General features: G+C 41.8%; 1 protein-coding gene across 1 annotated transcript; it reads right to left on the bottom strand.

The window, feature by feature from the left end:
• Positions 1 to 1044: 1044 nt before the first annotated feature.
• SLC19A2 (solute carrier family 19 member 2) lies at positions 1045 to 19120 on the bottom strand. The gene is made up of 6 exons (XM_087827634.1): positions 18917 to 19120; positions 11569 to 12171; positions 6451 to 6673; positions 5383 to 5575; positions 4890 to 5031; positions 1045 to 3037 (listed from the first exon to the last, which is right to left on the bottom strand). The coding sequence occupies exons 1-6, from the start codon at positions 19118 to 19120 to the stop codon at positions 2909 to 2911; spliced, it is 1494 nt and encodes a 497-aa protein (XP_087683760.1). The 3' UTR covers positions 1045 to 2908.
• Positions 19121 to 19814: the final 694 nt, after the last annotated feature.

Here is a 19814-nt window from a genome sequence, read left to right as displayed (position 1 = left end):
CAAGATCCTTTTCCAGAATCAAAGGAGATGGTGTTCAGAAATGCTTCTCCAAATTAAATGTTGTTAAACAAATGTAAGGTAGTAATTATGAGAATGCCATGGTTAAGTAAAGCAGATATCCCGTTTCTACCATTGAAGCACAAGGCCTTGAATAAATCGTCCCATGGGCTAGATTATTGGTAGGTATTCTAATCTTGATGTTGTATGTTTTAAAAAATAATGGGCATTTAGCTATTGCACAGGCAGGTGTCTATATTGAGCCCATTACACATAATTTATATAACTCAATATTCATGTGGCACTGGGATGTGTTTTATAACAAAACACAAAAACAAGACAGGGTCCCAGCACAGAAGGCATACAATCTGAAAGGCATAAGGGGGTATAAGAACAGAACATTTTATCTTTAAAAATTTTTTTACATGAAAACCTTCTAAGTCTTTGGTGATAATCAATGAAATGTCTTAACGAAGCAGGTTTTGGAAGGAGGTATAAAGGGAAGGTGCTCCTTTGGATACTGTAAGAAAAGACTGATTTGGTTTCTGGGATATGATGAACAAATGATTCTCGACTGATAGTAAGAAGATGCTTCTGTGGGTATCAGAATAGTATGGGCTGGAACAAAGAGACTAGGAAGTTTCAAAACAAGATGGTAGCTTCTTCCCTTGGTTTGATTTAATTTCCTTTATTTTTAAAATTCAGTTAACACTGAAGGGAATGTGGGCCTTTTTGATTTCTAGAAGGGAGAATGCTTTAAAAACAGATGAGAGGTATGAAGATGAAGACCAAGGAAAATGAACAGTGCAATGCAGTGCTCAAAAACCTTAGGAAAACAGCAGAAATAAGGGGAAGAGTCAAAAGTAACGGTCACGAAACAGTGGAAGAAGTAACAGGATGCCAAGGTTAACTAGGAAGGTCCGGTGAGGGGAAGGCTTAAAGTGAAATTGGTCTTAGGAGAAATTATTAAAAGATTTAAAGATGTTATATAAAGGTCCCACTGAAACAAAAGATAAATTTAAAATAACTTTGATTAAAAAGGGAAAATATACTGTAAAATATTTATTTAATAAAAATAATTTTATAAACTATACAGCTTTGAATAAAAAGTACAAGTTATTATTTCCACTGTGCAAAACTGCATACAGTACAACTTGCAAACAGGGCTCAGCATTCTATAAACATGGCCACGCAGCAAGATGTGAACTTATTACTGTTTTAAATGAGTAAAGGCTCCAGTTGTGTGCACAAACTTCGAATTAAATTCTAGGGAAATAACGCTTTGGTAATGTGAACAATTTGATTGTACCACAGTCCATTTTATTTAAAAAGATTAAATAAAATCCCTCAAGTACCACTTTTCTATTTGTTTCTGAGTAAACAATTCCCTATATAGCAAAATAAAAGATAAACTATAAAATTAGAGGCTACTTTTATGACATCACAACCCCTTCTCTTCCGTAGCTAGTGTTCTCTTCCTTTCCCTATATCCAAAAAGAAGTTGAATGGAAAATGACCTTATTTATTTGCTTCTAGAGTTCCCGCTTAAACCAAGTATGTCAATTTTGAAATCTTGACACTATCATTCACACTGTTTAGCCGTGCCATTCGAAAAATGTGAACACCCCCAGTTGAAAACAGCTATCTAGATTCTTTTCAAAATAAGGCAACAAAGTTGGCTTTAAAATACTTTTCATCTCTCACATATTCTAGCAGCCACTTGGTAGGTAAGCTGATTTGAGGATTATATACAGAATATTTTTTCAAGTACCTTGGAAATGGAATAACTAGCAGTTGTTATTTTAAGCAAATATTTATGATGATCCACCCTTAGAAGCAAAGGCAGACTTAGTGTACAAAATGCAGGAATCATGTCTATCCTGGTTCCTGTCCCAGTGAAATCATCAAAAAGAGGCTCAGTTTGTAAAGGCGGCCTTGGAACAATCCAACTCCTAATGACACCTTTATCTCAGATAAGAAGGATAAATATAAAAGTCATAAATGGAAATGAAGTTATTTTAAAAAAGACTTTTTCATTTTATCTTGGAAATAAAAGGGAATGCAGAGAGTGGGTAGTTGTGAGTCTGGCCCACATTCTAACTTTGCACCGTGGAGTTAACAGTCCTTCCCTCTAAAAGATACAGGATGAGGAAACCTACCTCACGTTTTCTTAGGTCTCTTCACTCAGGTTACTAGCAGGCTTCAAAACTTGCCTTACTTTCTAACTACATGAGCTTCTCCGGGAAGCATATGAATAATGTGAACCTGTACTTCTAACGAAAATCTATACAAACACGTAACTGGCAAGATGGGTACTGAGAGCATTCACACAATGAATTTTTAAACACAACTTATTAGAAATGACACATGCTCCTTATAGGACAGGACACCAAACCAGAGCAAATGCTGCCTGTATAGGAACACCTTTCATCTGTAGAAACACAAATGCACATGAATAACAAAATAAGAATTAAGTTGAACAGAGGCAGGTGCTGTTACAATATATTTCTATCTTGACCTGTAACATCTGTGGCCCTTGTGAGGCCCTGGTCCCACCAGGCCAAGCTCTGACTAATCAGATATAGAAGTACTTGACCTATGACACACCAAAGTCACTTGCTATCAAGTATACAACAATCATGTGCTGCTTGACTGCTTGTGATGACTTGGTTTTCAAAATCAAGTTCACTTTTGAATCAGAAAAAAATCATCCTTAAATAAACAAACTTTCCTTCTGCTCCTCTGAACACGATTACATTACTCTAGGAACACAGGTATAGTCAATTGGCTGCTTTGAAGCCATGAAATGCACACTTCATAAATATATGTCTACATCTTAAAAAATTAAATACATCCAGGGACCGTGGCTATGCAGAATTCTTGCTGTAAGAAGCAGCTTGTCAGTAGTGTGTTACGAAGTGGTTACTTGAGAACTTGACTCTCGATCTTCCTGCTTTGTATATTTCTTCATAATAGTGACTATACCATTAGCCAGGAAAACCACAGCGATGAGTGCAAAATAACCTGCGTAGATCAGGAACTAAAGGGGGAAACAAGTGATTTATAAAATTATCAATTAGAAGAGCTATTGTATTACATGCATGAAAAAATACTCTATAATTAAAACGTTCTCAATAAAACTTCAAAAAATAGTGTCCTTACCCAATGTGCCAGGTACTGAACACACAGCGAGGCAGCAGAGGGTGGTGGGATGGAAGCCTGAATGCCTGAGCACGAATTGTGACGACATCCAACTAACTGTGTGACCTTGATTGAGATACTTAATCTCTGCGCTTTGACTTAATTTACAAAATGGAATTCCTATTTCCCACTTTACTGGGTTGTTGGGAAGGATGAGATCATGTATGTCAATGTTTATTAGCACAATGCTGGTGCTGTTAATACTACTGTTTGTATTTTTGTTGCTGTTGTCACTGAGGCATGGTTGCTATCATCAAGCTGATAGGCAAGTACCTGGCATGACTGACAGGCCAAGATCTGAAGATCAAGAACTTTGATTCTTCCCCAGAAGAGGGCAGGTAAACCTCAGGTTGGAGCAAAAGTAGGTTTACAGTTGTTTGAATGGAAAATAACACAATAATTAACAAAGAATAATAAACAATAAGCTCTGTTTCTGTAAACCTACTTTTGCCCCACCCTGTACTTTTTATATGGACCTTCTCTAAGCCCACTTTTAATTGCGGCTATGTGGTTTAGCAACGTTGTCACCACCATCTTCTGACAGTAACTTACTAACTACAGGTAAGCTGGTTCATGGGCTCAACAGGAGGGGAGCTCTAAGTCTCTGAGCCAGGTTTTTAAACGTTTGGATACATTCTCCTATAGGAAACCTGTTACTCAATCATGGCAGCTAGAGTTTCAGCACAGCCCACAAAATTCTATCATTCGATATGTTTAAACCCATCATTTTTATAGCAGGATGGCAGGCACTAGTTTCTGTCCTACCCTCCACCCCTAATGAAGCACCTAACCCTTGAGAGGCCTTCTCGAGGTTTTTACTGCTTATAGTAACTGGGAAACAAAGAAAGTAATAAGCTCCCCTCCTCTGCTCCCCCCTCTACCTTCTGAGGCAGCAAGATGCAATAGGAGATGAGACACTTCAGAGTTAGATGCTGGTTGAGATCCTAGCTGTGCCCACTATTGTTGACTCTGTGACCTTAACACTTAACATCACTTAACTCTCAGACTCAGTTTTTCCATGTCTAAACCTGACATCTCCACAAAATTCTGTATAAAGTACCTGGCACATAGCACTCAACGAACATTACCATCATCATTATTATTATCACTAAAAACACAGTTAATTACTGCTGATGTGTTGGGTCTTTGTATTCTAAGAAAACTAATATGTCTGTATGGAGGGCGTAATGGAGAAGCCATTTTCTGGCCTGGAATGGGGGTGTGGTGGGCACTTTTTGATAAAACTGCCCGTTTTGCCAAAGTACACAGCAAACCCTATCTATAAACTCATAATGCCTGAAGGCATATGCAGCCATACAATTCCTCAATGAAGAAAAGTATTCACATTGTCTTGGGTGTTTGTGCAGGTGTTTTCTCAATAGGTCATGTGTTAAGAATAATACTGCTGTTCATCAACAGCAAGTCATTACCTTGGTATCTGGGTGAGAGGATTTTCACTAAAGGAGGGAGGAAACTTAGATGTGAAATAAAGCAGGGCTTCATCAAAACAGGGTTGACCCACCATTATCCAGGTAGCAAAGAACTACAGATGGGGGATGACTGATGGGTGGGGACACTGTTACTTTTTATTTTGTGTCTGTCTATACTGTTTGAATGGCTCTTTATTAGGCATGCTCCACTGTGTCACCCTGATCAAGTTGTAACTTCTTCAGTGCCAATACAGATCTTACCTGAGTCGTAATTTCTAAGCCAAGGCCACTGGCATCAACCACAATGAGCGTGAGCAGTGTCTGCAGGGCCAGAGCAATGAAGGTGTTGACACCAAACACCAGGGCATAGCGCTCCATGCTGAGGTTTGCTGCAATCTGAAAACTTAACAAATAAAGAAGAATGAATGGAAAAAACTTCCTCCTGGGTAGTTCCGATTTTTACTTTAAATGGGAAGGGTACTCCCTTCTTTCTACTGTCAATCCCCTTCCCAACCAAGTGAAAAGTATTTTGTTGCTAAATGATGTAAATCTCATGCAAAATCTGGAAACAGCAGGAACATGTGAACAAGGACCTCAATGAACCTCACCTAAAATGCTTCCTCAGGAGAAAACAAACAATACAATGCTTTCTCCCATTTGCTTTTTAACTAGAAAATTTAATTTCTCTGTAAAGAAACCAAAAGGTTTATCCAATCACAACTTTTCCTAATGCTTCTTTGAATAAAATACATACGTTGCTATAGTGATGAGTAACATGTAGATGATTCTGAAGACAACATAGGACGCGTAGCACACCCAAATGTTACCCACAGTGTCCATGATGTACACTGCGGCCGCGATCAGGAGAGAACACAGAGACAGTGTCATTTCTCCCCAAGTGGACCAGGATATTTTTATGTAACCAACTGCAAAAACGGCAACAGCACCTACAGAAAGAGAGAAAAGCAACTTATTTTGCTAAATACATGCTATTTAAAATTTTTAAAAAATCAGCTTAGATTATTACATTTTGAAAGCTGTGAATTTATAAAGAGGGTAGCTCAAGATTATGAAGGGCCTTGAAAGCCAGGCAGAGAATCTGGACTCGATGGAATAAATACTATGGAGCCAGTGTGAGGATGAGACTGAATTAGGGAACTGAACAACAAGATGGGAAAGGGGGCCACAGACCCAGGGGGTGCTGCTAAAGAAACGCAGCTGAGGCAGAGCGGCTGAAGCAGAGGCAGAGGCAACGTCCAAAAGAACCATTGCTTTTATCTTGGCACCATGGCAGGACAAGGCATCTCTCTTCCTCAATGAGGAGCCGTTGAGAACATGGCAAAAGGACATCTCTGCCCTTTGTTAAAATGACGACAATGAGAATGACAACTAAAACCTATGGAGTGCTTCCTGACTGTCAGCCAGGCAGTTATACGTGTTTACAGAAATCATGTAAAGTCTTCCAAAAACCTTATGAGGTATGCCAACAAATGAGAAAGGGACAATAGAATGTAATGGTCAATGACACAGGCTAGAGTTCAAATCTTGACCTCACTATTTACCACCTACACAACCTTGGGCAAGTTAGTAACACATCTGTCTGACGTTTCCTTAACTGTAAAATGGGGATGGTAATTGCACCTTCATCTCAGTAATTTAATAAGGACTGAGTTAACATAAATTATAAAATCAGAGCTCAAAATAAGTAAGTCATTCTTTGAAGTTACCTCAAATCTAGGAGAGGAGAGAAAACCTGATTATGGCCGGCAACTACCAGAGGGATCCCCACTCCTGACCACTCCTAACAGTCAGCATTGCTTACCCAGTAAGGTTGAAACGGCCTCCACGCCCCCGTTGTAGATAGCAGCATGGCGAGAAGGCATCACCTGCTCCCACAGGCCCTGTGTGTAGTTGATGACTTGAAAATAGCCACAGGTGGAGAGAGCCCACCATACCGACCAGCAGAGCAGAGGGCGAGAGGAGTAGCACATCAAGAAATCATTCCACAGTACCTTCAGCACAAGGAGACGGTCTGGCTGGGGCTCCTACACAGCAAAAGGGAAGAAAGCTCAACTACCATGAAGGCAACTGGACAGGAAGCAACTGTATAGACTCAATTTTCTATTTAACAGACATTACTCTTTTTCCTTGTGAAAAACATATATACAGGGTGAGTCAAAAGCAGGCTTACAGTTGTTCGTACGGAAAATACAATAATAAAAATCTAAGAATTATGAACTCTGTGTTTCACATACTCCTGCTGTCAGGCCCTTCTCCCTTATTATTATTTTAAACGTTTTTATTTTTTAGTTTACTTTTAAATATATCTTTATTGATTTCAGATAGAGGAAGGGAGAGGAGAGAGAGAGAAACATCAATGATGAAAGTCACTGATCGGCTGCCTCGTGCACACCCCCGACTGGGGATGGAGCCCGCAACCCAGGTGTGTGCCCTGGCATGGAATTGAACCTCAATCTCCTGGATCCTAGGTCGATGCTCAAGTGCTGAGCCACACCCGGCTGTTTTTATTGATTTCAGAGACAGGGAGGGAGAGACAGAAACATCGATCGGCTGCTTCCTGCACGCCCCCTACCAGGGAGCAAAGCCAGAAACCCAGGCATGTGCCCTGACCAGTAACCGGACTACCACCTCCTATTCATGGCTCGAAGCTCAACCACTAAGCTACACCAGCTGGGCTCCTTTATCTTTCTTTAATTGAGGGATAATTTACCTATAATATATTGGTTTCAAATGTACATGATTCAGTATTTGTATACATTGCAATACGATGACCATAATGTCTAGTTAACATCTGTCACCATACATAGTTACAAATTTTTGCTTGTAATGAGAACTTTTAAGCTCTATTCTCTTAACAAGTTTCAAATATGCAACATGGTATTATTAACTATCATCACCATGTTGTATGTTATACCCCTAGGACTTATTTTATAACTGGAAATTTGCACCTTTTGACCCCCTTCACCCATTTCTCCTACCACCCAATCCCCACCTCTGGCAACTATTCTTTTTACCTATGAGCTTGTGGTGTTTGTGTGTGTTGTTTTGTTTTTAGATTCCAAATATGAGAGTGTATGCTACTTGTCCTTTCCTTTTTGACTTACTGCACATGGCATAATACCCTCGAAGTTCACCCATGTTTCTGCAAATGGCAAGAATTCTTTTTTTTAAAAATCCTCATCCAAGGATATGTTTTTATTGATTTGTTTTTTGTTTTGTTTTTTTGAGAGGAAGGGAGCAACATCAATTTATGAGAGAAACACAGATCGGTTGCCTCCTGTATGTGCCCCAAATGGGGACTGAACCCACAACCTAGTACGTGCCCTGACTAGGAATCAAATCCACAACCTTTTGGTGCCTGAGACGACACTCTGACCAACTGAGCCACTTGGCCAGGGCAGAATTCATTCTTTTTTATGGCTGAATAATATTCAATTATTATACACCATATTTTCTTCATTCGCTCATCCATTAATAGACACTTAGGTTGTTTCCAGATCTTGGCTATTTTAACCAAGGCTGCAATGAACATGCAGAGATCTTTTTGAGTCAGTGTTTTTGTTTTCTTCAGATGAGTACCCAGAAGTGGGATTGCTGGGTCACATGGTTGTTCTATTTTTAATTTTTTGAGGAACCTCCATACTGTTTTCCATAGTAGCTGCACCAATTTACATTTCTACCAATGGGGTATGAGAGTTTCCTTTTCTCCACATCCTCGCCAACACTTGTTATTAGAAATATTGAGCACCTCTTCATGTATATTGGCCATCTATATGTTTCCTTTGGAAAAATGTCTATTCATATCTTTTGCCCATTTTTTAATTGGATTTTTTTTTGCTATTGAGTTGTATTAGTTTTTTATATATTTTGGATATTAACGCCTTGTCAAATATATGATTTGCAAATATTTTCTCCTATTCAGTAGGTTGCCTTTTCATTTTGTTGATTGTTTCCTTTGCTGTGCAGAAGCTTTTTAGTTTGATGTAGCCCCACTTACTTTTGCTGCTGCTTTTGCTTTTGGTGTCAGGTTAAAAAAATCATTGCCAAGACCAATGTCAGGAAACTTACCGCCTATGTTTTCTTCTGAAAGTTTAATAATTTCAGATCTTACAATCAAGTCTTAATCCAGCTTAAGCTAATTTTGTGTAGCCTCTTCCCCTTTTAAATAGAACCTTGAAAGCATGTAGTTAGGTGTTTACAATACCAAGTTAAAGGCCCCTCTTAGCTCAGTTGTGTGCAAAGGGAGATTAATCTAGTCAAACCAATGGCTACGATGGAAATTTTTGAGAATAAGTTTGACAAACTTACTACAGTGGTACCTCGTTTTTCAAACGTCTCCGTTAATGAACATTTCGGCTTACAAATGCCGTAAACCTGGAAGGAAATGCTTCAGTTTTCAAACACATCTCGGAAGTCAAACATGCCACAGGGCTTCCGCTGAGGGAAAGATCCCGAGGCCCAGCTGTTGGCTGTTGATCCCTCGGTTTTCAAACGTTTCAGAACTCGGGTCTTCCGGAACGGATTACATTAGAAAACCGAGGTACCACTATTTGTCAAAATATGGTTCTGTCAGTCAGGACTGCACTTTATTCTAATTTTTATGGCTGGTTCCTTTATGTCACTCAGGTCTCAACTCAGACATCAGCTTTCCAAAAGCCATTCAATACTCTTAGCAATCATTACTTCTCCATACCACGGTTACTTGCTAGTGAATTACCCTGTTGGTTTTGAATCCTACTTCATTTTCCCCTTCTTTAAAATCAAGATCAAACCACCCACTACCTACATACTCTTCTTTACCATAATTACTACAATTACAATTTATGGTTCAGTTATGGACTCTGTCAACTTAAAATGACAGTGCAATATCCAACATTCATATTCTGACTTTCCTTCAAGCTTGTCAAAGAAAAACAGCAGTATTCTGGGGCTGTACAGTGCCAAGCAGCACTGCTTGCCTGTTGTGGGGCCAGGAATAGAGCCAAGGACATCATGGAACTGATTTGAATCCTAATTTTTACCACACTCTGACGGTTCTGACCATTGTCACCCCAGTGAAAGACTTCATGGAGCAAAGTGTAGATTGAAGTGAACCTCATATATACTCTTCAATCTTGTTTAGGAGTATATTTGGGTAATTCTGCAGTCACTAGTTCTGATTCCAATTTTTATCTCTAGAATGAGAGGGTGGATGAGATCTAAAGTCCCCTTTAACTTTAAGATGCTCTGATTGCTCTACAACCTGTGGTTAGAATCACTTCTAACTCTAAAATGTTATACTCACTCAGCATGTCAAGTACTCACATTTTGCATATCTATAAGCAACAAATATCAAGTTCTGTACGACCGACAGATTTCAACTCATTCATTGACTTTAGGTTTCAACTCATTAGTAGGTAATAAAATCAATTTAGTGGGCAATGGGTGCATTATAAAAAATAAATGGAATGTGTCAGAATAAAATAATGTTGTTAAAAACCCTTGTTTCAGTTATATATAAAGTATATATATATATACAGGTGTACTGGTTGCTATGTAAAATGTTTCTTACTAAGTAGTTTCCTATTTGTGTTCAAAAAAGTTTAAAACTTACTGGTTTATAAAAATCTTCAGAACTATGGCCAATATGTTAATATTTAAAATATATATGTATTATAAATATGTGTATACATATTAATCTTAGCTAAAGCCACATTTGAAACATTTTTTAAAAAGGTTCTTATTCTTTTTTCTACTACATGAAATCAAACGATTACTCACACTTCTTTCCCTCCCTCATCGACCCTTTGTTGACTCTCCAACATCACCTAACAAACTATGAGGGAATCAGCACTTTGTTTCTGCTTAGTTCCTGGGAATTCTGACTGAAGCTGCCCACATGTGCCTTAATAAAGTGAGTTTTATGCTAAGTGTCATCCAGGCTCTAAAGTGGGACTCAAGCTCTTTGGGATAATAACTGAAACTTCAACTAGTAACCAGAGGTGAAAATAAGGGAAGGCAAGAGAGTAATTTCCAATGAGGAAATCAGATGCCACATTGAGACAATTTGGGTTAACTCCTGGTGGAGAGCCAGAACCTATTATGCTGGTCCTTGACTCAGCGAGCCTACAAAACTTATGGAGCTCGGTTTTATGCCTGACAGAGACCGTCTACAAGGGTGGAATGTTAACAGGCTTATTAACAAACACATCCCAGGAAAGCTAAGAGTAATTCAGTATGTTTGAAATGAGCCCTGACCCTTACAGCTTATAACTGATAGAAAGGTAACAAGCTTTTATGAAAAAGGGCAATGGACTGGGGGAGGCAGTGAGTGTTCCTGGCTGGACAGAATGGATGGGTGAATCATCATGCCATGCCTCTTGTAAGAGAATTTCACAGTCATGCTTCTAATATTTATTTCATCTTCTTAAATATTCCTTGTGATTCTCTTCTTCTGTATTACTCATTACTACGCAATTCGGCAAAGTATCATTTCCAGCACAGAAGAGGAAGATACTCCTATCCTTAAACACTTGGGCTCAAGTCAGAAACTGGAAGTAGATATTCATCATTTGTTGGAATCATTTCATCTACTCATTTAGCTAAAATTTTCTGAGTGCTCTACTTATGCCAAGTTCTGGGGATTGAAAGATGAAGAAGAGAAAGCCCTTGCCGTGATTTCTAAAACATCTCTCACACAAGCAACAGAATGTTGTGCCAGTCTGACCTTGAAGGTCACTCACTCGAGGGGAAAATACATTTGTCATCCCTAATTTAAATCAACCTTATCTTGAATCAATGAATAAATGAACCAACCAACTCAGTATAAAACCTGAATCCACATGAATACAAGGTCTAACATAAGATTTCCTTCCTGTTTTATCACTGCTTGCCTGGCCCCCAGAGTAGCAATCACAAGACATTTAAAAGCTGAACTTACCGATTCCTCCATGGGAGGCTCCTCCACATTTAGAGGGATTTTTGACTCAACGTCCTCCCACCCGGGAAGGTGGTTAGACGCTGAGGTGTCAGTCACAATACCACCATTTTGTATCTTGATACCATTCACTCCCTGGCAGGTGGAATGAACGTGGTGGAAAAACAGGCTCTTCTGTGGCATAGGCAGAAACCAGGCCACAGCAAAAGCCACAGAGACACAAGTAAGAGAGATGACATTCAGGCTGAACAGGGACCAGCCAGCCACTGAGATGAGGATTTGCCCTAGGACAGAGCCCACTGTGAAGCCCACCAAAGTGGCAGTTCGACTGTAACTTGTGACTTTCTGGTACCTGCTCAGGTCTACCACACTGTAGATGTATGAGTAATAGGCGATTTCAGTGGCTGTGGCAATGCCATAGAAGAATTCCAAGAACTGAATGGCCAGCAGTCCCTGGGCATAGAGCAGCATGAACCATGTGACAATAAGGCTGAGTCCCTGCAGCAGAACAACGGGTTTGTAACGGAGGTAGTCTGTGGCAAGGAACACAGGAAACAGCAGCACCAGGTAAGAGTAAGTCCATACTGGATAAATTTCATTGAAGACCTGACAGGCAAAGAAGGGTAAAAACCCATTAGTGACATCAAAGGACCTGGAATATTCATAACCATTTATTCTTACCTAGCAACACCTCAAACACCTTATCCTTAATAATCAAAGAAATAGCGACAACAGTTCTGAAAATTGTTTGGAATATACTTACCGATTTCCACTCCATCATCTTTTTCTTAAAATCCTCCCCATTAAGGCCTGGGTCAAAGGGTTGCTCATCCTGGAAGACTGGTAGAACTGACAGTCTTTGTACCACAAAACTCAAAGCTCTCTTGATACTGCTCTGTATATGTCATCTCCCCAGTTCCTCACAGCACTGGTTCTCTGCCATGGCTGCACATTTCCCAAAGAGCTTTAAGAATTTTGGATGCCCAGCCATAGGCACTTTTTAAAACCTCCAAGGAGATTTTAACATGAGCGAAAGCCGAGAACCATTCCCTTACAGGTTCTTTAAGGGTGAACTCATCTGTACCACCTAATAGCCAGCATACTGCTTAGGAGATACTTGGCTCAATAAATGTCTTAGAAACAAATAAATGTCCTGGAATCCTTGTCAATCCTTTCTCCTAGGCACAGGACAGGGAGCCTGGATCCTACTGCTTGACTGATTTGATGTCTCTGATTTTAAGTTTCATTTCTTTGGGAGCCCAGGAATAAAAGGGTAAATCTGTTTACAATCTTAACAGAGTATCTGTGGATGGTAGGATTATGGGCAACTTTGATGTCCTTTTTGCTTGAAAAAATAGCAGGATTGGCTGTTTGTGTTTTAATGTATTTTTTAAATTGAGATATAACAGAAATAATCTTTAAAATAAGCATTAAACCATTACGACCGCCTAGCTAGGATTTCAGTTGCATCATTTATTGTGTGATCCTAGGCAAGCAAGTTTCTTTTAGTTCCCGTTAGACTTAACCTGCAGTATCAGTAAAAAGAGGAGTAAGACCTACACCACTGGGTTACTCTTTGCAAGGATTAAATGAGAGAATACGTGTAAATCATAACTCCACTTCATTCATAGGTCTGAAGACTTCAGGACTGACACGAACATACAGACCACTTGGAACAATATGACTTTTCCCTCCTCATACATGCCCAGTGTCTAGCAAGGTCTAGATCAGTCAGTTTTTAAAGGTCATTTCAAATTCTGCATCAGTGGCGCCAATTTTTAAGTGCTTTCTGAAAGGTTGTCTTGGTAACACGTTAAATATTTTGCAATGAAGCACTGTAATCCTAGACTTCGACAATCTAAATTCAAGGGTGACTTTCTTTTAACTTTTATGTATACCTCAGTTCACCCAAGTATAAAATGGGCTAACTGTTTTAAGGTCTTAGAGGAACGATAAAGTAAATAACTATTGTGAAATCTTTTGCCAGTACACAGCACAACTATAAAAGTAAAACATAAACTGAAATACATTCCAGACTTGATTCTGTTTCTGACTGGCCAAACACCAAAAGTGATTTGTCTCATAGCCTCACCTTCATGAATTTTTATCTAATTTGTGTTTGTAAGTCATTTAGCAACCTCCACTTGATTAGGAAATGTTCTTGCACCTGAACATGTACATGAAAGAATAATCGAGAACTGTAGAAATGATTCAAAAGTGTGGAAATTTTAGCAAATGAGGTACAAAGTACTCTTGGCTGGCTTAACCTCAGCCTAAGATGCCTCTCAGTAGAAAACCAGAGGGGCTAAGGGTACCCTGAGATGAAGGCCAGGAAGAGTGAAGGCTTCCCTACAGACTTTTCATAGTTGTGTTCCATTAACAACGTCCCACTCCTTTTTGCCTGTAGTTTTACGGATACTCTCTCTCCTAGTTTTCTTAAGTTTGAAAGTGTCTCCTTTGCTGTGACTCAGTATGTTTCTTCACTTTCCCACCTCCCCAACATGTTTTCCCAACACAGTACCACAAAGCATTACCATCACACCTCTCCTTTAAAATACCCTCCTCCGTCACTTTTTTCAATACCCCGTCTTCTTTTGTTTTCCACCATGCCCCTCTGGACTTTAACGGACTCTTCACTTCAGTAATATGGTCTGTACTGAGACATGTTATATACCTTTCAATAACTGTTATCCCCAAATGGTTAACTGCCCACCAAGTTTTCATTACATAAATCTCATCCTTTTAATTACCAATTTAAACTGTTTATACTTATAAGTCTGCTTCTACTTCTAATACAAAACCACAATTTAGATCATGAAGATGAGGAAAAGTAACATTGGCAGGCTGCAATGCCAAGTAGAAACAAAAACAAGAGGAAAATGGGCAGGAACCAGATGGCTTCTCTTTAACTTATTCTAAATAAGAAATCAGATTTTTCTCCCATGAGAGAGGATCAACCCAAGATGAATATCCCTCTCACAGTATGACCAGAGTTATAATAGCAAATCTCTACTGAGGAGCTACACACTGTGCTATTCACCTTACCTACATGACCACATTTAATCCAAACAACAATCCTAGGAGGGAAATGCTTGCCATCTCTATTTTACAACTGAGGAAGCTTGGCCTCAGAGAAGGTTAAGTCAACTGTCCCAAGTTATCTCAGCTAGTAATTGGCAGAGGGAGGAACTGAACCTAGATATTCTGAATCCGCTACACTCAATGCCTCATTTCTTCAATCAAAAAACTTACTGACCATCTACTGCATTCCAGGGTTACTTCTAGTGCCTGCAGGTTTTTGTTTGTTTTTTTAGAGGGAGGGAGGGAGAGGGAGGGAGAGAGAGACAGACAGACACATTGATCAGTTGCCTCCCATACCCACCTGCCCCGATGAGGGATTAAACCAGAAACCTAGGTATGTGACCTGACCTGGAATCGAACCCGGGACCTTTTGGTGCAGGGACGACACTCCAACCAACTGAGCCACACTGGCCAGGGCTGCAGCAGCTTTTTCAACCTGTATTGAGGTGCTTTTTTTAAAAATAAAAATAAAAAAATATCTATTGATTTCAGAGAGAGGAAGGGAGGAGAGAGACAAAAACATTGATGATGATGGTCATTGATTGGCTGCCTCCTGCATGCCGCCCACTGGGGATAGAGCCCACAACCCAGGCATGGGCCCTGACTGGGAATCGAACCTCAGTCTCCTGGATCCTAGGTCACTGCTCAACCCCTGAGCCACGCCTGGGCCGGGCTTGAGGTGCTTTTACAGGGCATTCATGAAGAGGTAAAGACCACATCTCCAGAGGTTAGCCATTGGGTCTCCAAAAAAAGAATCCCTTCTGTCACAACACCTCCAATGAGAAGCTGTCACACTGAAAATGCATCTTTGATGGATACTTTGAATCTTGAAGGAAAACTTCCTAAATGCAAAAATGGACAAATTACACACTCCATTGCCCAGACCCTGGACAATACCTTATTTCAGGTAAAATCTATCATGTGAGCAAAAGGAACTGATTTTATTGTAAGGCACTTTTTACAACTCTTGGGATTGGAGCTTGTTTGTGGTTTCCTCTGAGATTAAAAAATCAAGGGGAAACAGGCTCATTTTAAACTTCCAATGCAGACTTAGACTTTATTTTAGAATCTAGTTCAATTAAACAACCAGTTAATAGGCACTTATTTGTACAACACTGTTTTCAAGCTGCATGGAGATTCCAAAAAAAAAGAATAAAATGAAGTCTGTTTTCCCAGAGTTCTGAACCTAGTATGGAATACATGTACATACATTATTGATTAGGGAGACGGGAAATACGGGGTTGCTTCTGTGAGATGGACCTTGAAGGACAAGGAAGTTGGAGGCTAGCAGAAAGATGCCGTATCAACAGATACGTACGGGAGAATTACTCCAAGCTGAGATCTCATCGTTCAGTACAGACCAGCAGATGAGGCTGTGGCTATGCTGGACTTACTACTAAGGTGAATGTGGAGGGAGCTTGGGCATGTGGAAGAAAGCCGGGGAAGGAGGTAGGCAGTGGGAAATACGGCTGTTCTGGAGTTAAGAGACAGATTCTCTAAGGCGCTGATTATCAAGCAGAGTAGGTGGGATTTTTTTTTTTTTTTTTAATATATCTTTATTGATTTCAGAGAGAGGAAAGGACAGGGAGAGAGAGAGATAGAAACATCAATGATGAGAGAGTCATTGATCGAGCCCACAACCTGGGCATGTGCCCTGACCAGGAATCGAACCCTGATCGCCTGGATCCTAGGTCGACGCTCAACCGCTGAGCCACGCCCGGCTGGGCGAGGTGGGATTTTTTTTAAGAATATCAAAAAAAGGTAGTGAATGTCTGTCAAATCACATACAAAAAAAGCTGAAAGGATAAAAAATATTTTGGAAGTCAAGAGCTCTATTTTATTAAATGTTTAGTTTTCTACTATTGGGATACAATCAAACTTTAACCTATTTAAAGCTTATAAAGTGGTACTGAAAAGAGGTGAACATTTTTCCTGAAATCTAAGAAAAAATCCTTTGAGAGTCTTCCCTTTCCTCCCTTTTTTCTTTAGACATGGTTAACAATAGCTCTATTTAAGATGATCCAACTTGGCCCTTCTGAAGTCTTCTAAGGGGAAATATAAACTTCAACACAAACATCACTGACCATGATTAAACATTCACTTTGCCTAAAAATCATGTCATATTTTTTATTTCACTGTCCATTGGTGAAAGCGAGCACTCAGTCAGGAAGAAGAACAAATTGTTCTATTTATTTGTTATTAGATTACTTTTAAAAATCTAGGGTTCTGGAGAGGGTGAACAGAGCCATACTGCACATAACCAACAGGTTCGGCCCTGATTCCAGAGCCCTCAGAGAAAAATGACAGCCCTTTTCCAGATACTCACTTTCCCTTCAAACCCTGCCTTCTTCCTAATCTAATTTGCAGTAACAGACGTGTGCTATGGTTTTGTTACACAATCAGCAGATATTTCCTGGGCCTGTCACCCCTGCTTTATTCCTGTGCCCCTGAACATATTTCACTCACCCTAGAAAGCTTTCTGGACATCCCACAGCAACTCTCTGCCTGGGGCACGTGACAAAACAGATCAGCTTTCAAACATCAACACTGAGAGAATGTTTCTCCCTCTTGCGCTTCTCGGTCAGGCAAGGTGCACACACTGATCACATGGCAGTTCACATGAAACTTTAATTGTCAGCAGCTCACCAGCAGTATCACTTCTGCTTCAGTGGCTACCCAGTGGTTGGGCTGGGTGTCCAGGATCATTCTCTCATACTTACTGCAGTAATTTTCTTCTTGTAAAATCATTCTATTCATAAGAGTTGGCCCTTTCCATTTTATTACCAATATTAAAATTCAAATATGTAATAAGTAACTGTTGCAGAGTAACTGGAGTGGGGCATAAGGCTGAGAAATAGAAGATCTGAAGTTGGTCAAAAGTCAGTGACACTTGCCATAGATGAGACTATAATGGAACCCTCAATCCAGGCTTCAACACCCAACTTTCAATTCCCTGATAAGGGACCTTGAACATGGAGGAGCGATGCAGCAACAAAGTGGGCTATGAGTAATGACATCTGCTCTGACCTGTTATGCAGGGCTACTGAGGTGCTACTCAGAGGAGATGACTAATCACAGGGAGAAGGGTAAGGTTTAGAGAGGAGTATTCACGGCAACTGGGAGGAAAAGTGAGCACGTGGCAAAAAGGGCCAGCTAACAAGCCCACTCAGCTCTCAGCCTTTGCAGTGCTCCAGAAAGGAACACCAGACCTTGGCTCTCAGCCTTTGCAGTGTTCAAGGGAGAGGATGCTGAACCTAATTTGTTTTGGTTTTGTGGGGACACCGAGTTTAGTTCCTTTTTCAGTTAATATAACGTCTTTCTTCTTCAAAAACCACAAGAGTTGAAATTGACCATAAGCTTTAAGGGTTAAACACATTTTTAAAGTGCACAGTGCACTTGTGGAGTACTTATAAACCCCCAGCTAGGAAAAATCAACCAGCCAATAAGTCCCTGATCATGAGCTACGGGCTCCCAATTACTCTGAACATCACAGAGGGACAGAAGTGTTGCAAGATCTCACCATGCAGTTAAGGAGCAAAACTAACAGCTGTGAAGCAACAATGCACAATGCAAGAAAAACTATAATTAAGTGCCAACTCTCTGATACCATCTAAGTATCTGCTTTTATCCCAGGAGGTGGGGTGGGGGTGGGAGGGCAGCATATCCTTGGACACAGCCTCATCCAACTAAGAACGAAGCCAAATTAAGACGATGGGTTCTTGCCCTATACTGTCCTTATTTGAGCACATCCATCGGGTCAAAGGTAAAAACAAAGTAAGGTATGAGAAGGAAGGGGGTGCCGTAGCGGGAGAGCGGATCCTTTCAGAAAAGCAGGGGTTCACTCGGCATCTGGTTCCCTACTTTCAATCAGCAAATATTTACTAGACCGTTACCATGTCCATAGTACAGCTTGCTGTTTTCACTTTATCCAAATATACCGCCTTTTCCCCACCTCCCCTGCCCGGGCCCCCAGCGGGAGCTGAGCAGAGCGGGGCTCGGCCACCTCACAGCCTCGCGGGCCTGGAGCACACGAGCACCGGGGCTCCCCAGCCCTCCGCAGAAGGCGCGCCCCATAAACCCAACGGGCAGAAACACGGGCTGAATTAATGCGGCGCACGGCACGGAGCCGCCTTCCAACTGCGAGAAGTCGCAAATTGCCCAGAAAGGCTCCCCGGCTCGCGCGCCTTTCTTCCCCTCCCCCCGCCCCGCCCCCACCCCGCACACCTGCCGCCCGCCCCGCCATCCCCGCGCGCCCGCCCGCCGTGCCTACCTCCCGCTCCGTCAGGTTCTTGTCGGGCCCCAGCAGGTAGGGAGTCAGGAAGGGCTCGGACGGCCTGAGGCTGGCGAAGAAGCCGTAGGCGCAGAGCAGCGAGGTGGGCAAGAGCCAGCCCTCGCGCGGGACCCGAGCCGTGCGCAGGAGCATGGTGGCCGCCGCCGCCGCCGCGCGCCGGGACACCGGGCCGGGCACATCCATCCGGAGCGCGAGGGGCGGACACCCGGCCCGCCCCTTCCTCCTTTTCTTCCTTCGCCAACTGAAGCGAGGTTCAAGCGTTGCCCCGGCGCCGGCACCTGTCACCACACGCGGCGCCTCCTAGCGGCAGGGCCCGGCCGTGCTGGGTGGCGCGACCCCCCGTCTCTGCTCCGGGCGCCTCAAGAGTGTCTGCGGGACTCTCCGCCAAAAAGAAGGCACGCCCTAAGCCCCACCCTCCGCCACCGCCTCCAGGCTGGGAACCAATCAAAGAAGACGTCGGGAATCTGGCTTCTCTCCCATTGGTCGGTGGCGGCACGCCAGGCCGCTGACGTCCGCGGGCTGGAGCGCTGCGGAACGCTGTGCCGGTGGCGGCGGCGCGAGCTCGTCGGCGGGCGGCCAGCGGGCTGCGGTCGCCGTGGGCTCGCTCGGGACCCGGCCTAACCTCCACCCAGGCCTCCCGTCGGGCCACAGACACGGGAAGCCGCGGAGCATTTACCAAGAGACCACCGAAGAAAATACCTAGACCGTAGTGAGGAGAAGGAACCGGCTGGCCTCTTAAAGGAAGGACCTTACTGGAGTGCTAATGAAAGGGATTTAGCTCTATTTTGTCACTTTTTGCAAGCAGGATACAAAGAACACACACGGCTGAATGCTATAGTGGAAAACTGAATCGTTAAAGCAATCATGAAATACTACC

This window comes from Miniopterus natalensis, chromosome 19, assembly GCF_054644295.1.
Source record: "Miniopterus natalensis isolate mMinNat1 chromosome 19, mMinNat1.hap1, whole genome shotgun sequence".
Taxonomy (NCBI): domain Eukaryota; kingdom Metazoa; phylum Chordata; class Mammalia; order Chiroptera; family Miniopteridae; genus Miniopterus; species Miniopterus natalensis.
Note: the sequence above shows the minus strand (reverse complement) of the source record. Positions and strands in the feature narration are given on the sequence as shown.